Source organism: Sinohyriopsis cumingii, chromosome 8 (assembly GCF_028554795.1).
Source record: "Sinohyriopsis cumingii isolate HCF-2022 chromosome 8, ASM2855479v2, whole genome shotgun sequence".
NCBI classification, from domain to species: Eukaryota; Metazoa; Mollusca; class Bivalvia; order Unionida; family Unionidae; genus Sinohyriopsis; species Sinohyriopsis cumingii.
In genome coordinates, this window is record NC_142968.1 from 74,732,974 (window position 1) to 74,752,929 (window position 19,956).

The 19,956-nt window shown below is 35.8% G+C and overlaps 1 protein-coding gene across 2 annotated transcripts in view; it reads right to left on the bottom strand.

Moving 5' to 3' along the window:
- Nucleotides 1–16,374, bottom strand: part of LOC149793823 (uncharacterized) — a 29,103-nt gene extending 12,729 nt beyond the window's left edge. The window contains exons 1-5 of one of the 2 annotated variants that reach the window (XM_089966472.1): nucleotides 16,289–16,374; nucleotides 14,429–14,482; nucleotides 13,089–13,171; nucleotides 11,769–11,837; nucleotides 1,934–2,039 (exon numbers count right to left, since the gene is read on the bottom strand). In XM_089966472.1, the coding sequence (XP_089822598.1) occupies nucleotides 1,934–2,039; nucleotides 11,769–11,837; nucleotides 13,089–13,171; nucleotides 14,429–14,482; nucleotides 16,289–16,370 (394 nt within the window). In that variant the 5' untranslated portion in view covers nucleotides 16,371–16,374. Of the gene's footprint in view, nucleotides 1–1,933; nucleotides 2,040–11,768; nucleotides 11,838–13,088; nucleotides 13,172–14,428; nucleotides 14,498–16,288 lie in introns of both variants that reach the window. The other variant, XM_089966473.1, reaches the window with a different exon arrangement.
- Between the last annotated feature and the right edge of the window lie 3,582 nt (nucleotides 16,375–19,956).

Here is a 19,956-nt window from a genome sequence, read left to right on the forward strand (position 1 = left end):
TCATCACAATAACTGTTTGATTCGCTCGAGTTACGAAGTAGAGAAGAGATTTGTATAAACAGCTTTGTCTTCCAAGATCCGAGGCAACAGCTTGCAGTGGGTTTAATGACAATTACCGCCTCAAAAGAAGGCCAATGGGAGTAATTTTACACACACGTGTTCATTTGTTGTACATTCATAATAAAGTTCTTATGTTCAGTTCTAAACAACCTGTATACACACTTTTACACCTGGACTCTTGCAAATGCGTGAGTGGATGCCTCCTGATGACCACACTACACCCTTGATTTAAAAGTAATTCATATTTTCAATTCACTGACGTTTGTTACACTGTGAGCTATAAGTTTTTCATCAGGATTTGTTCAATGTAGAATAATTATATATCTAATGGTATGCATCTCTATTAGTATAACACAACAACAACAAAATCTGGTCACTGTGACCTACATTTAATATTGTTTCTGCTTGTTTTATTTCGCGTTTATATTGTGCCCACATAGGTTTTGTTACACTGAATACATACTGTTATACCCAGAGAAATAAATCTTGGTTCTATATGTGAACGTATATATGAATTCAGTGAGTGGACTTCATGTATTCATATGAGGCTCCAGCTGTAGTGGCTGCTAAATGAAATTTTTGATATATGAAATATGCTTCCACATTTGGCCATTCGGATGCTGATTTAATATTTTTTTTACCTTTAAAAGCCATATTTAATTAGCTACAAATCACAGACTTGACGTAACAATGGAGTCAAAACCAGTTTGACTCCATTGTTACGTCAAGTCTGTGATATGTAGCTAATTAAATATGGCTTTTAAAGGTAAAAAAAAATTAAATCAGCATCCGAATTAGATTTTGAAAACAAATATTTGAGTTTACATTATGTCCGTTGAAGGGGTCAACATTTCGTAATCATTATCATGTAAGTCTGAACTTATTTTTGCATGATAATTAATGTGTACAATGACTATTGAATCCTATTGAAGCTTTGTTGAGGCGGGCTAGGTAATCCTTGAATACAGTCTGGTTTCATATAAAACCTTTCATTCCTGATATTAAAAGTTTATAATAGGGAAATTATTTCCAAAGGGTTAAACATATTCAAATCATAACCATTATAAAAATTTTAAGTTTAACAAAACATTATGAAAATAAATAACGATCTCAGTGGATGAATACGAATGGCGTATCATCTCAACCTGTGCAATGGTAGAAAAGGTAATTTTACTGATTACATCCTGTTCGTAATATATATATATATATATATATATATATATATATATATATATATATATATATATTGTGTGTGTGCGTGTATGTATGTATGTATGTATGAACACGCAGGCATGCATACATGGATACATATATACATGCATATATGCATGCATACATATACACATGCATATATATACATGCATAAATGCATGTATACATGCATACGTACATGCATACGTACATACAAACGTATATATGCATGCATGTATGCGTGTATTGTCTGTCTGTCTGTGTGTCTATTTGTATGTATGTCTGTATGTATGTCTGTATGCATGTATGTACGTATAGACGCTTGCATACATTTATTCACACTCATATTAATGGCATCACGCATAGAAATGTCATTTTTTAAATTATAACTATTGAATTATTTAGAATTGTCTGAGACAGACACGCGAAAGTTAGGAGTATCCAATAGTTTTGTTATAATTAAAGAAAATACCTTAAATTATTGGCATGCCGAATGCAAAGAACACAAAAGGGTTTGCTTTAATTGATAGACGTAATCTCTGGGGGAATTGCTAGTTTTGTTATAAAATGTATTCTTTTTCTTCCTCCTCCTCTTCTTCTAACGCATTCATTATATTGTCATTGTATCGGTGGCATTAAACTGACCTTTGTACAAATACCTACTTCACAATAACATTTTTACCTCCACCACACAACCCAACGTTGCAAAAATCAGTATCACAACACTTGCTGCACGCAATCAACTCTCCTGTTGTACCATTTTGGATGGTCTGGACCGCTTGACACAACTGTAATAATAATAATAATAATAATAATAATAATAATAAACTTGTGTTTATTGCAAAGCAAGAAACATGTTGTCTCTTGATTTTGAAAAAATGCAGGGTGTCTCCTTATTTTGAACAAAAGTTTCAGTGCTGTTTACATGAAAGGGTGTTGAACCATTATGTCACGAAATTAGGCACGTTAAGAACTTGGTGATGCCTTAGAACGATTAATGTCATTATTTCGTTGACGGGTAAAGCGTTATCACGAGTAGTTTTATATTTTACTTTAATAGTAACGAGGTCATGGGTGCATCTCGTTTTAGATCTTTCGCAGCGAGATACCCATATTTCAGGATATTTACGGGTAATTTACCCTTGGGTCTGACACGTGCTTTTAGTATTTACATGATGCATAATCTATGTGCAGACATAGTGATCGCCTAGATCTTGTCAGAGGTGTCTACATTAGACTGTGTACTGAAGCCATAGCGGTATTATAGTAGTTTACTTTACGACGTTCTCTTTGTAATTATATTCATACCTTAAATGTCTTATATGGACGTACCATTTTACCTTTCATTGTTGATAATTGGTATTCCAGTGTTCGGAAAAACTATTTGCGCTAGAGCAAGGATATTTGTGATGAGGGGTGAATGGGTCTTGTTGGGCACTGGAAACAAAGCAATATCGACCATCTGGGACAATCCAAAACCAGGAATAGGGTCACGTGACTCGTTCAGCCAATGAAATATAGTTTTAGGGTATACGAATATATGGGTCAGCATCCTTAGCGTCACTTGCAAAAGAATTCTTGGAGATACTGGTAGTATATTTAGCAAGCATAACTTTTACATTTTTCTTCTTTCTTCCTTGCGATCCTTTTAATTGTCCCTGTTTCATTGCACTATTATTCCACATAATTGTAAGGATCAGTTTCTTGCTCGCACTCTGGAAAGGAGAAGGTGAGTAGATTTTTTTTTGTACATAGCGACCGTCTAAATCTGGAAAGACAAAGACAAAAGCACTTATTATGGGTCTTTACCTTTGTACATGGTTAGATCGGTATTTGAGGTTCGGGACGGATCTTAAACTAGTTCCGTCTTTCAATGTAACGGAAGTTTGTAATGCAAACATGAATGGTATCGGAGGGCGCACAACCGACAAGTTTTTGCGCCATGACATGAACTAAGTGCGCTTAAGAAGCCCCGATGTTGTAATTCTCCTGATTAGGGACAACGATGTCAACGCAGATACATCGCCAAAGGTAACTGCATATAAGATGGTTACGCTTTTACGTAAGAAATATGAGGTTAAACAGATCGTTCTGTGTCAGCTTATGCCTAGATTCCCGGCAACGTTACACCAAGTTTGGGTCACGGGAATACTAAACCATAACAACCAGGCAGCCGATAAATCTATAAGGATATGTACTGTCACTTAGCAAAGGAGGTCAATGATATTGTGCGATCTAAAGTGTCTGCTTATCCTTATTTAACATTTTGGGACCATACTAGCAAATTTGCCTTTGATAGGCATCAGGGAGAAATTTCGCTCAGATGACATTCATTTGTCACCTAAAGGACAGCGACACCTTTATAAGTCACTTCGGGGAGCTCTTCTCAATGCATGTTATAAAATAACACATAGAGCACAAACATTCAACGATAACTAGGCTAGGCTAACTCTTGTGCTAATTCCGCTTTTCAATTTCATTTGTATCTGCCCACAAAGGGAGATGTTAGGCCAGGTCCTGTACCTGTTCCTTTGTTTTTTGTAAACAACCTTAGTGTCTGACATTGTGGAGGCACTGGGTCAGGTCCCGTATCTGATCCTTTTGGGACTTGTTCCTGGCAAGCCACTCTGGTCTACATACTAGTGGGTCCCCGTAATATTTATGTGTCCCCCCCCCCAACAACAACTTAATGATCATTTACCAAAGTGTCCTTGTTCTTAATTTTTAATTATTTCAAAAGGGGTTTTTATGAGTGGCTTCCCGGAACATGTTCCAATGTCTTTTGTTATTTGCTCACTTTGGGAGATAACAGGCCAGGTCCCGTACCTATCCTCTCTTTCTTTTGCACTTCTGTATCAGCCTGTTGGGCTGATAATGCATAGTCTGTTTGATGTAGTTTACTATTAGAGGCTTTATATTAAAGTAGAACATTAAATATTAATATGTATTTCAATGGACTTTTGCAATAATGATCAGTATATTTTATACGCTGTTTATGATTCAAAGGATGTTTATATTTTATGATTAACTAAAAGATGTTTATTCTATATAGTACGCGAGCCAGTTTGGCCTATTTATAGCTGATAGGGCTGGCAGCGTGGCAGCACATGATCGCATCGTGGCAGCACAGAGATGGCAGTAGAAAAGGCCTGGCAGTGTAGCATTAAAGTGACGGAAATGTGGCAGCATAGTTGTTAGTGTAGCAGCAACGCTGGTAGTGTGACAACATAGCCGGTAGTCTGGCAGCATGATGGAATATCTGGCAGAATGGTAGCATAGTTTTGTGGCTTTATTGCGCCGCTAATGAGAAAGGGACGGAGGATCAAAAGTTTATTCCATGAATGTGAATTTATAACAGTGCAATAAGACATTGAATCGTGAATTTAGACTGTCAGAACGTATGGTTATATGAACCTTACTTATTTTTATAATAATAACTTTTGGTTATCTTAATGGTACCCCTTTCTGTAATAAACGTTCACAGTATGGCGATATCATGTCCTTTGGTGAATGTATTTTTCTGTTCACATATTCATGAGTCTTGTTTCGTCTTTTCAGTTGTGTCATGGTGCGTAACGCAGTAAATGTTTTTGCTGTATATTTTTATCCATTTCATTGTTACCTTAATATTTATGGTGATAGTATTGATAATCGAATATTTCAATAACGTACAGTTTGTTCATTAGCGTACATTGTGTACGATGTTTCCACTGGATCCAGAATCGATTTTGGTTTTTGTCCTGCTATACATTACAAGGAAAAACAAGATGTCCCACGGTAGCTAAGATAAACCAAGTCGACTCGCAATTAAAAACAGAAAAAAATTGAAATATTACTGTTTAACACATTGTTAGCGAATCCTTCAACGTTACACATATTAACAAAACATCTTCAGGTACCTTAAATTTTCACCTTTTACCCAATCTCTAATTTGTGCCATGTGATTGTAAAAACTATCAACATAATGTGATTGATTGGAAAAAACATTCCATTTCGATATTTTTACTCCATTAAATTTCTCCTCGTATAGCACTTTTCACTCAGAAGAAACTTATATCTTCCCTTCCACATTTTAAAATGTATTTTATTCGTTTTCTTTCCTCGTGCAATGCCGGTTTCACAAAAAGATAATATTTATGCAGCGGATGTCAACTTTTATCTAAGCTCCTTTCAAGTCTTTCGTTCCTCCGCATGTATAAATCATAACGTAAGTAAAAATGTTATATTTTCATTAAAATGTTCCGTAATGTATTGACACTTACAAGTAATATATACTCAGTGTCAATAACAAACACAAAAGATCAAATCAGACGACTGTTTTTGTTTATTTCATATGGATTTGTTTTCTATATTGGCGTTAAATAAGGAGCAACACATGCAAATGGCGAGTTAATACACGTGATTGAATGCGACTCATTCGTCTCTGATTTGCAGTATAACGTTTATCGATTAGATATAATGAATACGAAAATTTAAATGACTTTAGTGTGAGGTGGTTATTTTCCGGCTCAAGGGGTGACTAATTAAATACATTGTCTATATAGGTTTCGTTCGTGTGTTTGGTCTATTTGTGTTTTGTTTGGATTGAGGAGGGGGTCTTATTCCTTTTCAGATGAAAATCTTTTCTCTAATGTCCAGACACTCGGAAAGATGCCAGAGTGGGGGCTCTGGATTCACCTCTGTACAAGATTTTGAAAAAAGTATAATTCTCTAAATATATCAGCGATTGGGCGTTTCCAGTTACCAATTTTATCATTCCAAGATGGCTTCATGTGCATGCAACGCTTCCACAATCAGATGTCTACATATTAGTCGGTCCATGTAAGGTTATAACAATATTGTATGTATGTATGTATGTATGTATGTATGTAGCCATAGTTCACCACGCGGGTTCAGTAATCAACAAACAGCTTCAGGTGGAGGTACAAGCTCCTACGAATCAAAACAGAACTTGTGTTGATGCGTTCTTTTGTATGCAACCCATTGAGCTTCATAACCTGTTGTCGAATCTAGGTTGACAATTCCGGTTTCCCACATGCGAGGGATCATCGCTTGAGAACGTTTGGCTAAGAGTTCACTAATCATAAAGAAATATCGGAAACGCTTGAATGACTTTAACATAGTGATTATCGAAACTGTGAAACGGGAAAGCCATTTTCCAGTATGTCCTGGTAGTCGAAGACCTTTACCTTTTTTATTCGTCAAGTTGTTTTGAGGTAGGGCCAGCTTTATCTTCGTGATTGGACATTATTCTTTGAAACCATAATAGGTTCAATTACTATGATACGATTATATGGATTTTTCTATACACGTATCAATAACCCTCATTCGACCACCCGTTCCTTCGAGTAAGATAGCATTGTCAGAGAACATCAGAGCAAAGCATCTGTAACTGTCCGCGTGAACCGCAACTACATGTTCATGCAAAGACACAGCGACAACGGAGTGCCCAAATAAGTGCAAGTGTACCATTGAAATCTAAAACATAGCACACAGTTTAAGGAAAACTTTCTGGGAAATCTGCAGAACCCTGAATATATTTTGATGCCGTTTCAGGAACAAAAACGGATTTTTAATATTCAAGTGCTACTTGATTTCCTTTGAAGTTAAGCAAAATGTCTTCAGATTTTTCGGGAAGTCTGTTTTAATGGAAAGAAAACTGATGTCACATCTAAATCGAAAAATGTCATCTTACACTGCATTTGGTTACTGTCTGCCAAGTAATGTGTCCTAAATATTATTTATACCAGGTGCGATTCTGTGATATGGGCGAGAAACGACAGCGTTGAGGCGGTTCCAGCCCCCACAAACGAAAACAAACGGTCGACTATAGCCAGCTAAATGTTTAGCACGGACATCTACAATGTTAATGTAGACCACTCAACTTTGTCAGCATGACCTCCTGTAGTCCAAATTACATCGTAGACGTTGTTCTTATGGAATAATGATTATGTTCTTGGCTACAAAACAACACGCTGGCATCTGTGTAAAACCTTAATGTGTTGCTAAGAGAAGTCGCACGCGAAATCTTCATTGAGCCTACACGAAGTTGTGCTCGAAACGCGCATAACCAGCGTGGAAATTGCTTTTGGCAGCCATTAGTTTGTCTTCTACATTTGCGATACAAGACGTGTGGAAGCTCCGATTTTATAACACCACTGATGATAAATGTAGGTCAGATTAAATCCCAATTGCTGATGCAATCTTGGCAATGTCTAGTGAGATATAGTATCCAGATTCTTCGGTTTCTGATTGCTCTTTTAACCGGCCATCGTTCTTGCAAAGGTCACGAGGAATAAACAAGAATTAGGGTGTTGATATCGCAGCGGCAGATTGCGTGCGTTGTATTCAACTCTTTTATAAGAGCCACTTTTGTGGCAGTAATCGTGAAAATTTTCATCGGTGAAAGTGCAATCACAATTCTAGAAATGAGTGTCCACAGAAGTGTGATGTGAATTTGATTTTTAACTAGCTTTAACAATTTTTCAGTCATATCGCTACGATGTCGGCAATGTGGCAGTTTATAGTGATGTCTAGCACTGGGGCATCATGCCGCAGACATGTAGCATGATGTCCCACCCAGTCACATTATCCTGACACCGGACCGACCAGTCCTAACACTAACCTCTTAATGCTGAGCGCCAAGCGAGGCAGCTGTTAGTACCGTTTTTGTAAGTCTTTGGTATGTCTCGACCGGGGATCGAACCCACGACCTCCCGCATCCGAGGCGGACGCTCTAACCACTAGGCCACCGGAGCGGTTCGAGTGTCCACAGAAAACTTTTATATGTTATCATGAGTCATTATGGTGTCTGCGGTCTTCGTGCAAACCTCAAGCGATTTAAGAAACACCTCAACCGAGTTCTGGTAATGATACAATACTGGTGTTTTGTTAATCAACTTTCAATGTGTTCGACTTAAGCTCTGCATTGTCCTTGGAAACTTTGGTTTTTTAATCAGAACTTCCAACGGGAATGTTCAAAAATTCCACTTATAAAACATATAGAACTTTCAATAAAAATTGCACCGCAGTGAATTTCAAAACAGTATTGTCAGGTTCCGGCATAATGGTACAATGAGTCTCTGCGCTAATTTCACCATAGTAAAAACATATACCATCAAGAAGCTGATGCATTGGAAATAAATGCAGTCAACAAGTGCATGGAAAATATTCCCATTGTGTTTGCTCTGTTGGTTATGAGTTTGGGAAAGATTTATTTTCCAAATGTAATGAAATAGTGGCTCTGAACCATACATATTGCTTGTCTCGCACATGTAAAGATAGTTCAAGGGCATTAAGAACCATTGTTCCAAGCGTACACTGTCAGAGCGATAGTAGGGTTAAGTTCTTCAATCTTTACAAGTACATCCATAATAACCTGCTCCAGAAAATCTGTCACCAAAATTGATTTCTTTCAAATATTCCTGATATATCCGCGGTTGATCTGTGTTGTCACTCGCGGGATGAGAGCGTCCATTTAAAAATTTTGTTGTCTTCATATTTCATTACCGACCACAACGGAACATACATTGGCGCTGATGTGTAACTCGAACCGCTGATGGTAAGTTTAGGGAAGTTTGTATTTGAACTTGTAAGCATCTATCAAGAGTCAATTCTCTACCATTTAAATCCAGAGGTGCCTGGGCGCTGTAAAGATCTAGATGATTCTGGAAACACTTTTGATATATTTGTTCTTGTGCTTTTGCTTGACGATTAAGCACTCGGAATAATCACATGATAATCTTCATAATCGCCATGACGTTTTCTCGTAACCGAAACTGACGCAGTTGGACTCATTTACGAAGATATTAAGTTGCCTCTGCAGCGATAGTGGTTATGATGCGTCGATAGTTTTGTTCATCATAGACTAAACTTACAATTCCGCCAGCTTGGCTAGAGGAATTTTGATATTAAGCGTGCTGCAGTTTCACGAAGCAGTCTCAGTTTGACGCTTCTTGAACAAGAGTCCTAATAACTCAGATATGTCATCCTTTATTGCACGTCTTGGCACTTGCATATATCGCTCACACGCAGGTCGTTGTAGTAGTTGTACTCTTAACGTTGCTATAACAACCAGTCATAATTCATCAGTTCCAACTGACTGTGGTTAACTTAGGCCCTAATAACTCAAATATATTAGCTTTTCGCACAAACCATGATATTTGTATCCAGCACTCTAGCGCGTTGCCTGAACTGATTGACGGTAGGCATATTGGGATATATGGGACAGACGGAAAATAATTTCATATTTCTTCAATATATCGTGATGCAGTTGTACTTCCTCCACCACAGAAACCGCACCGATTGGCTTCTGTAGGTTTTCATGGACAGTGTTAATGTTGCAGCGTTTCTAGAATCATATCGTTCGGTGCTTGTACAATCATGAGTGATAAGTGAGTTGATGAATTGTCAACGCCGCGTATGATAGTACTCGCGAACAGGTGCTCATGGCCGGTAAAGCGACTGCATCACTTTACTCCTATTTAAGGCATGGTAAAGGATGTAGACCTAGACGTAACTAGAGCAAATGCGATTTACAGCATTCGCAATTGTATGTTTTCCAACCGAGTTCATATTTTCCAAGGCATATACCTTTGAACTGATTATGTGTAATTTGCCATTGAACTTCTAATATATTTAAAAATTGCATTCTGTAATAGAAATGATCATCTTTCTTGTCGATTAAGTCTATGCGTAACTTCCAATTTATGTACTTCACATTGAATATACAGGATTGTAGAAAAACTCTCTTTAGATAGTATTTGATTGTATGGCCTTTTTGCTGTATAAACCGTTTCATCTGTGATTACAATTTTCAAACACTAGGCAATTGGTTGTAAACAACCTTTTCCCCAGGTCGCATAGAGTGAGGATAACCGTGAAATAGATTTTCGTGTTTGAATATAATTTTCCTCCATTCTATTATTTGGTCAAATCACTGCACACACTTATAAGGACAAAATATTGATGCATATTGACTCCATAGTTCCTGTATCTTTGCATGTGAAGTTTGTTTCGCAAAGCTCACAATGTCGCGCCAATCGCCTAGAGTCTTCATCCTTTAAATATTTCAGATTCTTACGAAAAATGACCCTGGTGTTTTCATATATTATAGAACTGAAAGTATTTCTTTAATTAAGTTACCCTTGATGATCATCATTGCTGCTGATGTGTTCATTAAGTGCATCATTAGAGTATCCGTTCGTTCATTATCTTTACAGTGTGGTCCAGTCAGTATCTGCGACTTCTTTTTAGCCTGTACAACATCAATAATTGACTATTAAATGAATTTTATTACCTACTAGAACCATTTATGCTTAACGAACATCAATAGGTATCTCTCTGCAGCAAGCTAAACCATGATGCCTTAGCTTTCGACCTTATTATACTGCCTTCATTAGTGGAATGACATCTGATCAACTAAATGTTGATTTAGTGAATCAGAGGATTTCCCACAAGTTGTAGCTATACATATATACTAAGTTTTCTGTAGGAGTTTTCAAAATGTTTAAGATATAAATATATACCAGGTTTTGTTTCGTACTAATTCTCCAGAAGTTGAGGCTATAATTATGTACCACGGTATCTCCATAGGATATTCCCCAAAAGAGAAGAACACCAAACATCCCTTTCCAGGGGCACTCACTTGCCTTGATAATAAATACTCTTTCACTATTACCCCTCAGTATTCTTCTTCATATTGTATTAGAATTTATATGTTTGTTCTTTATTTATTTGTTTGTTGTTTGTGTTTGTTTTATTTCTTTATTTGTGTTTGTCTTTGTTTTGTTTGTCCCTATAAAAGCCAATGTCTCTATAAATCCATTTCAACTACCTACCTAACCACATACAGTAGCGCTTATTGAGGTCAACTTGAACACTGTTACTAATTCACTGCATAATTGATGTTAGTCACTTGCAAGACTGTTGCCATATTTCCCTAGTGTCCAGTGACATCAGGTCACCCGTGTTCAATTCCCTTTGTCTCTATGCTGCCCCACCTTGTTAAATTCACATTCTCCCTATACATTGCTTGTCCAGGTAAATTTACATGTCCCCGTGAAAACATTTTACATACCTACCTACAGAAAAGCGTATTGAGGTCAACTCGAACACTACTACAATGATCCGGCTATTGAGGTCAACCACTGGCAATATTCCCTAGTGTACAGTACAGTGACGTCACAAATGTTCAATTCCCCTTGTGCTGCCCCATTATGTTAAATTCTCATTGAGGCTATTATTTTCATCAGTTTCAATGGTCAGTTCCATTGAGCTACAAGTGCCATGCGTAACTAATGTTGTTGTTGTTGTTCTTATTATTAGAGTTATTAATAGTCTTTGTATTGTACTGAAACAATATATATGAAATCTTATAGAATAAGAGAGCTAGAGACAGATAGCTTAGCACAGGCCGGAAAATGAGTCATTGAGGGAAATATAAGTATGCATTCATAATTTACAAACGCATTCGTTAAACGCATTTATAAATAGATGAAAGTACTGTATATACTTACTGTGTTTGACCTACAACCCGAGTTATAATGGGTATTTAGGCTAGTAATGACTTTTTCCTCAAAGCATTCCTGTAACAAATACAAAACATAGGTCAATGACGGTCATTGCATCGCTTTCCGTACAAAGTCATCTTGGTCTTAACGTGTCATGATTTTCTAAGCATGCATACTTGTACCACACAGCTTCCATCTTTAATATCTATAAATTACGGAGCATACCGTCTACTTGGGCCTTTGGTATGCATCCAAACAACCGTGAACAATCGTCTTTCATGATGACGGGGTGATATTTCTCATTATGTCGGTTTTTGTGTTAGTCGTTTGGATATAAAGTCAGTATAGTCTCTCTCCATGACTAACGACTCGTTTCTTCTCTATATTATTTCCAAAACTAACAATCTATTAAGAGACAAATTTAGTCTTGAAAACGGCACTAGACTCCAATGTCCAATGCAACGTATGCTTCATAAAATAGGGTGTGGCTGTCAGGCGTTTTAGTAATAGTTAGGTAGATTTCCTTTGTTTTCCTTCATTATATAAAGGTATAAGTTCCTACCAACCCTGAAATAAAATGATACACTGACAGCTGGGAATAGGTTGGGTGAGCTTGGTGAGGAGTCCGTTTCTAGTACGAAACCAAACCTTGCTCCATACAGGTGAAATCGTTTGCATGTGTGTGCATGTTTTTACTTTTTAAATTTGCCATCATCTTGAAACAATGTCTCCGGTAATCTGTAATCGATCTCCCTCTAACATCCTTTTAGCATAAATTGATTTGCTGATAATTACTTAAAAAGCCCGTAAGGAGTTAAGAAAGGTTTGTTTCATATGCTAATTGGATGTCTTTATTATTAAGCCAGTGATCAAATCATCCGTAACAACATCGATTACTATCAGAAAGAAATAGTGTTTACAATAAGGTCAATCACATTTAAAGTCGTTAAAATACTTTCTCTCTTTGAAACTATAAATTTCGAACCAGTCTCGAACGTGTGCCTTGTCTGGACAGAATCGAGTAATTTACATGATAGATATATAGAATATACGACATACAATGTTTATTATAGATTAAGATGTTGGGATATAATATGGATGAAGATTGTTTTAAAATTGTATTCCAGATTAATTGTGTGCTAATGGTGTTTTGCTTTGTAGACCACATAAATGCATTAAGACTGTTACTTGCATTGAACATAGAGGAAAATAAACATGGTGGTGTAAAGGTAATTACTTATGCCGAAAGATAATTACATTGTTATTGTTTGCTAATCTTCGACGTGAACAGAACATACAAAAGAATTATTAAAATAATAAACTTACCTGGTGGTCGCTGCATCTTGTAATTTTATCGCAGCCAGTAGCAGATGCAGCACCGACGCAGTTATAGCACGTTCTATATGCCTCTGGAAGATATATATATATATATATATATATATATATATATATATATATATATATATATATATATATATATATATATATATATATATATATATATCAACCAACTGAATAACAATAAAAGTTTAGATATGAGGCCCGCTTTCATATATATCTGGCAAGATATTGTGAGTGGCTGTGATGGGGATTTGGTATGCGAATGATGTAATTATTCTGACAGTTTTTTACTGCAGGAAATTTATTTTGTATGAACGTGATGATACACTTGTTAATGAGAATGTTACCTGCCTCCATTTGTTCGTCAATTGAGCACACGGCATAGGTATTTACGCTTTCTCTGTTTTAATGAGAAAACCCTGAGAGAAAAGCAGTTCTAGTAGATTTAGAGCATGGTAATACGGAATTAGAATACGACAGGTATCGGATTTCTACATTCGGAATTTAAGGGTAAGATTCTGGCTCGGTCATGGATAGTATGAAGTTTTTAGCAAACCTTAGCTACAGCCTACGCGAACATTTTTACACAAATATATCTTTCCAGAGATCACGGAACTTAATTGTTTCCACTGCATGTGATGGGACCGTTATGTGACTACTAAATATGTATATAAAATTTAACTTTATATTGTAAACGTCTCCTTTCAGGCATATACACTAATTTATCTGTGTCACATGATGCGATTTTAGTCACTCTATTGTTGTGCTACAAAACCTTGCTAAAATTTGTAATTTTATTCTCATGAGTGGTTGCTTTCTAATCACTAGGTGTTATTATCAATTATTTTAATCCTCCAAGGTGACGTAGATTTTGTGGATACCTGACCTTGATAGTTATCATGTATTTCGTAGGCTGTACTTACTTCTGCAGATTGCAAGATGCGGAGTTGATAGATAGCCTGCCATCTCCACTCAATAACATTGCCGGACAAAGTGTCGGAATTTTGTTGGCGTGGGAACAATGAAGTTATGCGCTAATCAGCTTGTTTCAATCCAAGGGCTACTGTTTTCAGGTCTCGATAATTGGATCGCATTCGTGTAATTTGATAAAGTAAGTCCATGTTTTACAGTGTTGATCCGGAATCAGATTAGCATATATACACCAGATGGTATGACAGGGTTTGGTTTGTATTATTTCGAGGTATATAACAAATGACGAGAAGAACCAACAACTATCATTACTGTACAGAAAATGTAATAGAGAACATATTTCCTAAGCGAATGCGAATTTTCAATAATTGTTACATTAGCTATGATGTACTTACCGCTTGAAGATATGCTTATTCCGATGACAACTCCCAGAAAAAGAAGGACGGTCCCTGTAAGTAAAGGGCCTATATTGTAAAAAAAAAAAATTCTTTTTACAGCTTCAATACAGTCTTGTTCAACACGTATGAATAGGTTTCCAAATGAATGAATAATTGAATCCGTTAATGAGTAGATTCGTATTACTGGAGCTTGCTTTTGGATCAGGACAAAGGTCTAAAATTCATGCACACACATTATGGACATCTAGCGCTGATATTCTAAGAGTCATCTTTAATTCTTTGAGTTTCTCTTTAGGAATTTTCAAGGCATAAGAATACGAAATCCAAAGGTCTTTCCTTGTGACCATCTAAGGTTTCCATGAAATCGTTTCTATAGCGAAGAAAGAGCAAACAAGAGGGTTACGTGTCCGAAGTATTCAAAGCCTTAACGTAGATGCAGATTTCCCTGGTAACAAATATGTATAGTACTTTTCAGCTTCCTTTATATATAGACAATAAAACAGCTAAAAGGTTTTGAAAGAAAAACCGTCCGTTGTAATCCCATACATCTCCAGGTTAAATATTATGTTACCCAATCTTCCATCGGCGTTATCATTACATGTAATTGGAATGTATTAGTGAAATATTGCCTGCAGCCATCATTTTACATAAATGGACACCTAAAAATTTTCATGGAAATTGGAGATGATCATCCGTGCTTATCTGGGTGATTTTTGGCATTGAATGACACGTATGTATGTATGTATGTATGTATGCATGCATGCATACATGCATGCATGCATGCATGCATGCATGCATGCATGCATGTATGTATGTATGTATGTATGCATGCATGCATGTATATATGCATGTATGTTCATTTTTGGTATGATGATGGCCTCATTTTTTTAATGAACATTCATACTGAAGAATGATTCGTCTTTTTCCTTAACTTTAAGAATAACACGCCATAGGGTTTCTGCTCATATCTGCCGCTGTATAAAATACAAAGGCCATTAACATAATGCGTTACACCCCTGTGTGGGTGGGGATGTTAAACTTCATAAGAGATTTTTAATAATTTAACCGAAATAAAGCCGGATTATAATTTCAGTATGCACTAATATAATAGGTGTGCATCGAAAAAAGAAATATTGTAAATTCTTTATTTTGTATGATACCGCTGTAGAGAATATAATATTTATTACAATAAATTGTTTTAATCTAAAACAACCATATAATATTGTTATTAAAGGTCTAAAAACACATTTTCTTTCTATTTAAAATGTCCACATATTAATGAGTCTCGTCAAGACTTTTTTCAAGTAGTACTTAATTGAGAATAGAGAGGAAAGTTTTGAATTTCATTTAGGCTCTGCTACTATCTGCGTCTAATAATAATAATAATAATAATAATAATAAAAATGGACAGATATAGAGGCGGTATAGGTTGAACCCACTGTTCCAATAAAAAGATTACATTTTTCAGTGTAAAACATATGTAAACGGCAACTTGATCACAAAGAACCACTCCCATTGAAACACGAATCTCTTAAACAAAAACTGATATAAGCACTACTACTACTACTACCACTAATGCTACTGCTAATAATAATAATAATAATAATACAATAATATATACGTCGTCAAAAAGTACATACAAAACATAACACGTATTATCGCTAATCATATGTGATATACGAAGGACTCGACCCCAGCCAGTCATTAAAATAAACCATAATAAAATCAGAAAAGTTAGATATATTTCTATCAAAGAATTATCTTGTCTTCCACGGCAAAATGAACTATATCTCTTCGACAACCTTAATATTAGTTCCATTTACATATTAAGCTCTAAAATATGATTGTTTCTTTTACCTGTCATTTTCCGTGTCGGTTCTTGACACGTAAGAGACTGTCCTGTCTGTGCCATGGCAGTGTCTTGTATGTGAAGTGTCATATGGCAACCGGTAGTCTTATCGGATTTAAACCTCTCTGACTTGGAGTATGATATTGACTTTAGAAACAGATGTTTCTATAAGAGCGAGGTACAGATAGGCTTTTCACATCAGCTAGCAATGATACAATTCCAGTCACATAGTTACACTGTCGGCTTCACGTACAGTAATTTAAGAAGAGCAGATTAAAATCAGAGGAGACAGTGGCTAGATATGTCACAGGGAGCAATGTGCCTGTTAGGCTAAGCACATGTAAACCGAACTATAGCCGCCCACCCAGTAACCTAAGCTATACTAGCAGTTGTTTCATGAAGGTACCTGTGATAGATAAATATATATTGAGGCATCTTAATTTAACAAGGATAATTCCATACTTTGGAATTTTATGTGTCTAGATGTAAACAGTACAATTGTTCCTTGCAACAGCATTTGTACAAATAGACACGCACAATAACACGGAAGAATGGGCATGAACACGGTCCCTACCTCTAAGAAATGTGATTTGACAGAGGAAGAAGCGTTTAGATAGTTGAACGTGATGTGGACTTGGGCAATGTATTTCTTTTTTCATCTTGCCACGGCACGATTATGCCTGTGTGTTAGTGCGTATTTATGTCTCCAACATAAACAGCATCATCAAAACCTGCATCCCAGGAGCAGATTAGTCTCAAATAAAAACTGCCAGTAAAATATAATTTGTTATACATGTTTTAGTCATCATATTCGTGTTGCTGAAAATAAAAAAACGTTGAAACAATTTGATTGCGTTAACGACTGCGCATAATTTGAATATTAATGAACATTAATCATGTTACCATCTGGATCAATTAATAGCTACTGTTACTAAAAAAATAGTAAATTATCTAAACTATTCGTTTTTCGTTACGAATGCTAAGAGCCAAAATAGGAGTAGTCAGTAATATCAGCCCTTTTATTATCTATTGGTTTTACAATAAATGAACATTAAATTGGTTGTGCATTTAAATATAATGTTTTTAGAAGAGGGATTTTAATAATGGATTTCAAATAAAGATACCTAACTTTGATAGCATGTAATAGAAACATTCATAATTTGCTTTATTTATATTGCCGCTTTATATTATAACAAGGTTATGGGGTCTAAATTAGTCTGAATGTGCATTTAAATTGATGCTAGTTAATATTAAGTAATCTATCTTTGCATCTTTTCACCTTTTGTTGTTGGTGGCTGGTGTATGGTACGAATTTCGTTATTTTACAAGTACTTGTCACCATAATGATATTTTGTATTCTGACTCAGTATGAAGGTTTAGGGTCATTACTTGTATAACCTGTCTTATATTCCGGTTTAGGTCACAGCAAATTCATATTCATACCTTCACTCAGGAATGTCCTCCTCCACGTTTAGAGAGATAACAAAAGACGTCAAACTTATTATCTTGTCATGCGTCCTGTGATGCGTAAACTAACTGCACACTATTTAGTCAGGATTGTGCTGATGGGTTGTTAAATCCATCCATATACACATTTAGACTGTCCTCATACAAGAGATTTTGGCTTCAAAAGGAGCGTGGTTTACCTGGCACCCACGATATTGCAAAGTAAATTATAATTATATTCAAGAAAATTTCCACCTCGGTTTTGTTAACGGTCCTGTTGCCAAAAAACACATTTTCTCCATCGTCCGAATGATAGGCAAGACATATATTGCTTTACACATAGCTAGTCAGTACAGGAGTCAGCAAATAATCTCTTACACTGTGTTTAGTTTTGTCTCTAAAGTTTTGGTATGAAAAGTCGTTCAAATTAATATAATTATTTTTATATTATTATTACTATTATTATTGTTATTCGATGCTGCCTGCTATAAAAACCAAAACGAGAAAACGACAATTAAAACATTCTTGTGAATTTAGCGCTGTTTCGTTTCTAACACTGTTGCATCAAACCAATATAAGCAAAAGTAGATCATTTACGTTAGCATCCATGAAAATATAAGTCATTAAGATTATATACCTTTAGAAAGTCTATTGCAAGTTTGATTCTCGAAGAATATGTTTGCATATATGATATAAATATACTTCTATAGAATGTCCCTGATCTATTAATATTAAATGAGTTCGCAATATTACGTAGGCGTAAACGTGTGCATATGGCACTTCTCTATCCTTTGTCCACCAAAAAAAGTGACAAGATCTTCAGAATGTCAATCGAAAGAGGTACAACACTGAAGGTGATTGGAAATAAGCAGTTATACTCTCCCTCTGTATCAATTAGCCCATTTTTTTTTGGCATACTATGATAATATTACATCTTGGAATATAATCTAATTGATGCAGGTGTGTTCATTTTACGTACCGCTCCAGAGTTTAGTATTTTAATCAGTGTTAAAGGTTTTATAGAATAAAATATTTCCATAAATTTCCCCACTGGTAATACTTGTAATAAGCAATACATATGCCATATGTATATGCTAGGAGAGCTTTTTAAGAACTTACAGATTCCTTTATTTTTGTGGCTGCTCTTTTGGGTGCATTTAGGGGATATCAGAATAATGGTGGTTGATAAGAGTTTCAGAGTATACAGCTCTTTCTTACTTGGACATCTATTAGAAGGCTACCGGCTGTGAGTGAATATTATGTTCATTTGCTGAACTTCAAAAGTATTTTGTTAAAAATAAACAAGGTAAATTAAACTATCTCATAACTTTTCTAGTTTTCTGTTATATGCTAAAAACTTGATACACGAACTTTCAAATTTAGTAATGCCTAAACTGTAAACATTTGATGAAGTATTTCAAGGACAGAAAAAATGAATGTACAGTGTGTCATTTCAGATAAATTTCCTATTGCAAATAGAAGCAGTCCATTTCATGAACTATCTGCCTTGGGAATATCATTATTTTCCTTATGGCAAGTTCATTGACAATCTAAGTAAAATATATGTAAAACGTGCATTGGTAATGTAATTCAAGTAACCGTTAAGTAGATTTGACATATGTGTAATGGACATGTAAGCCTATGTTAATTTGATCTATGTTATGAAAGCTGTAAAGACTAACAAATGTGTCCTATGCCTTCCCAACGTCCAAAACCCAGAACATATGTGAACGAACTTAAAGATGTGTTCCTGTCAAATAATATATGTTTAACACATGATAAAGATGAAACGGAATGGAGCCTGAACTATCATAATCATTTGCTAAGAAACACGTATGCATCCTTTATCGTGTGAATAAGTATATCACCAGTCATGCATCAGTACAAGCCCTGCGTCTCAAAGTATACTTTCTAATGAGTCATCAGTGTTATGCCATACTATTGTTGCTACTAGCACTGCAAAAAAAACCAACTACTACTACTACTACTAATAGGATGATGGTGATGAAATCGATTAAGACGGCATTGGTGAAGAGCAATATTGCTTCTCCGAAAATCATTACCATCAATAGCCATGCAATAAAAACCCTTAGGTGATTTCTAAGTAGTATCAATTCATCAAATAATGACACCGTTCACTTAAAAAGGCGTGAGGTCCAGACAATTTTCGAACGTTTTTGAGAGCTTAATGGCAAATCATACAAAAATTGAAAAAGCACTACCCGAGCAC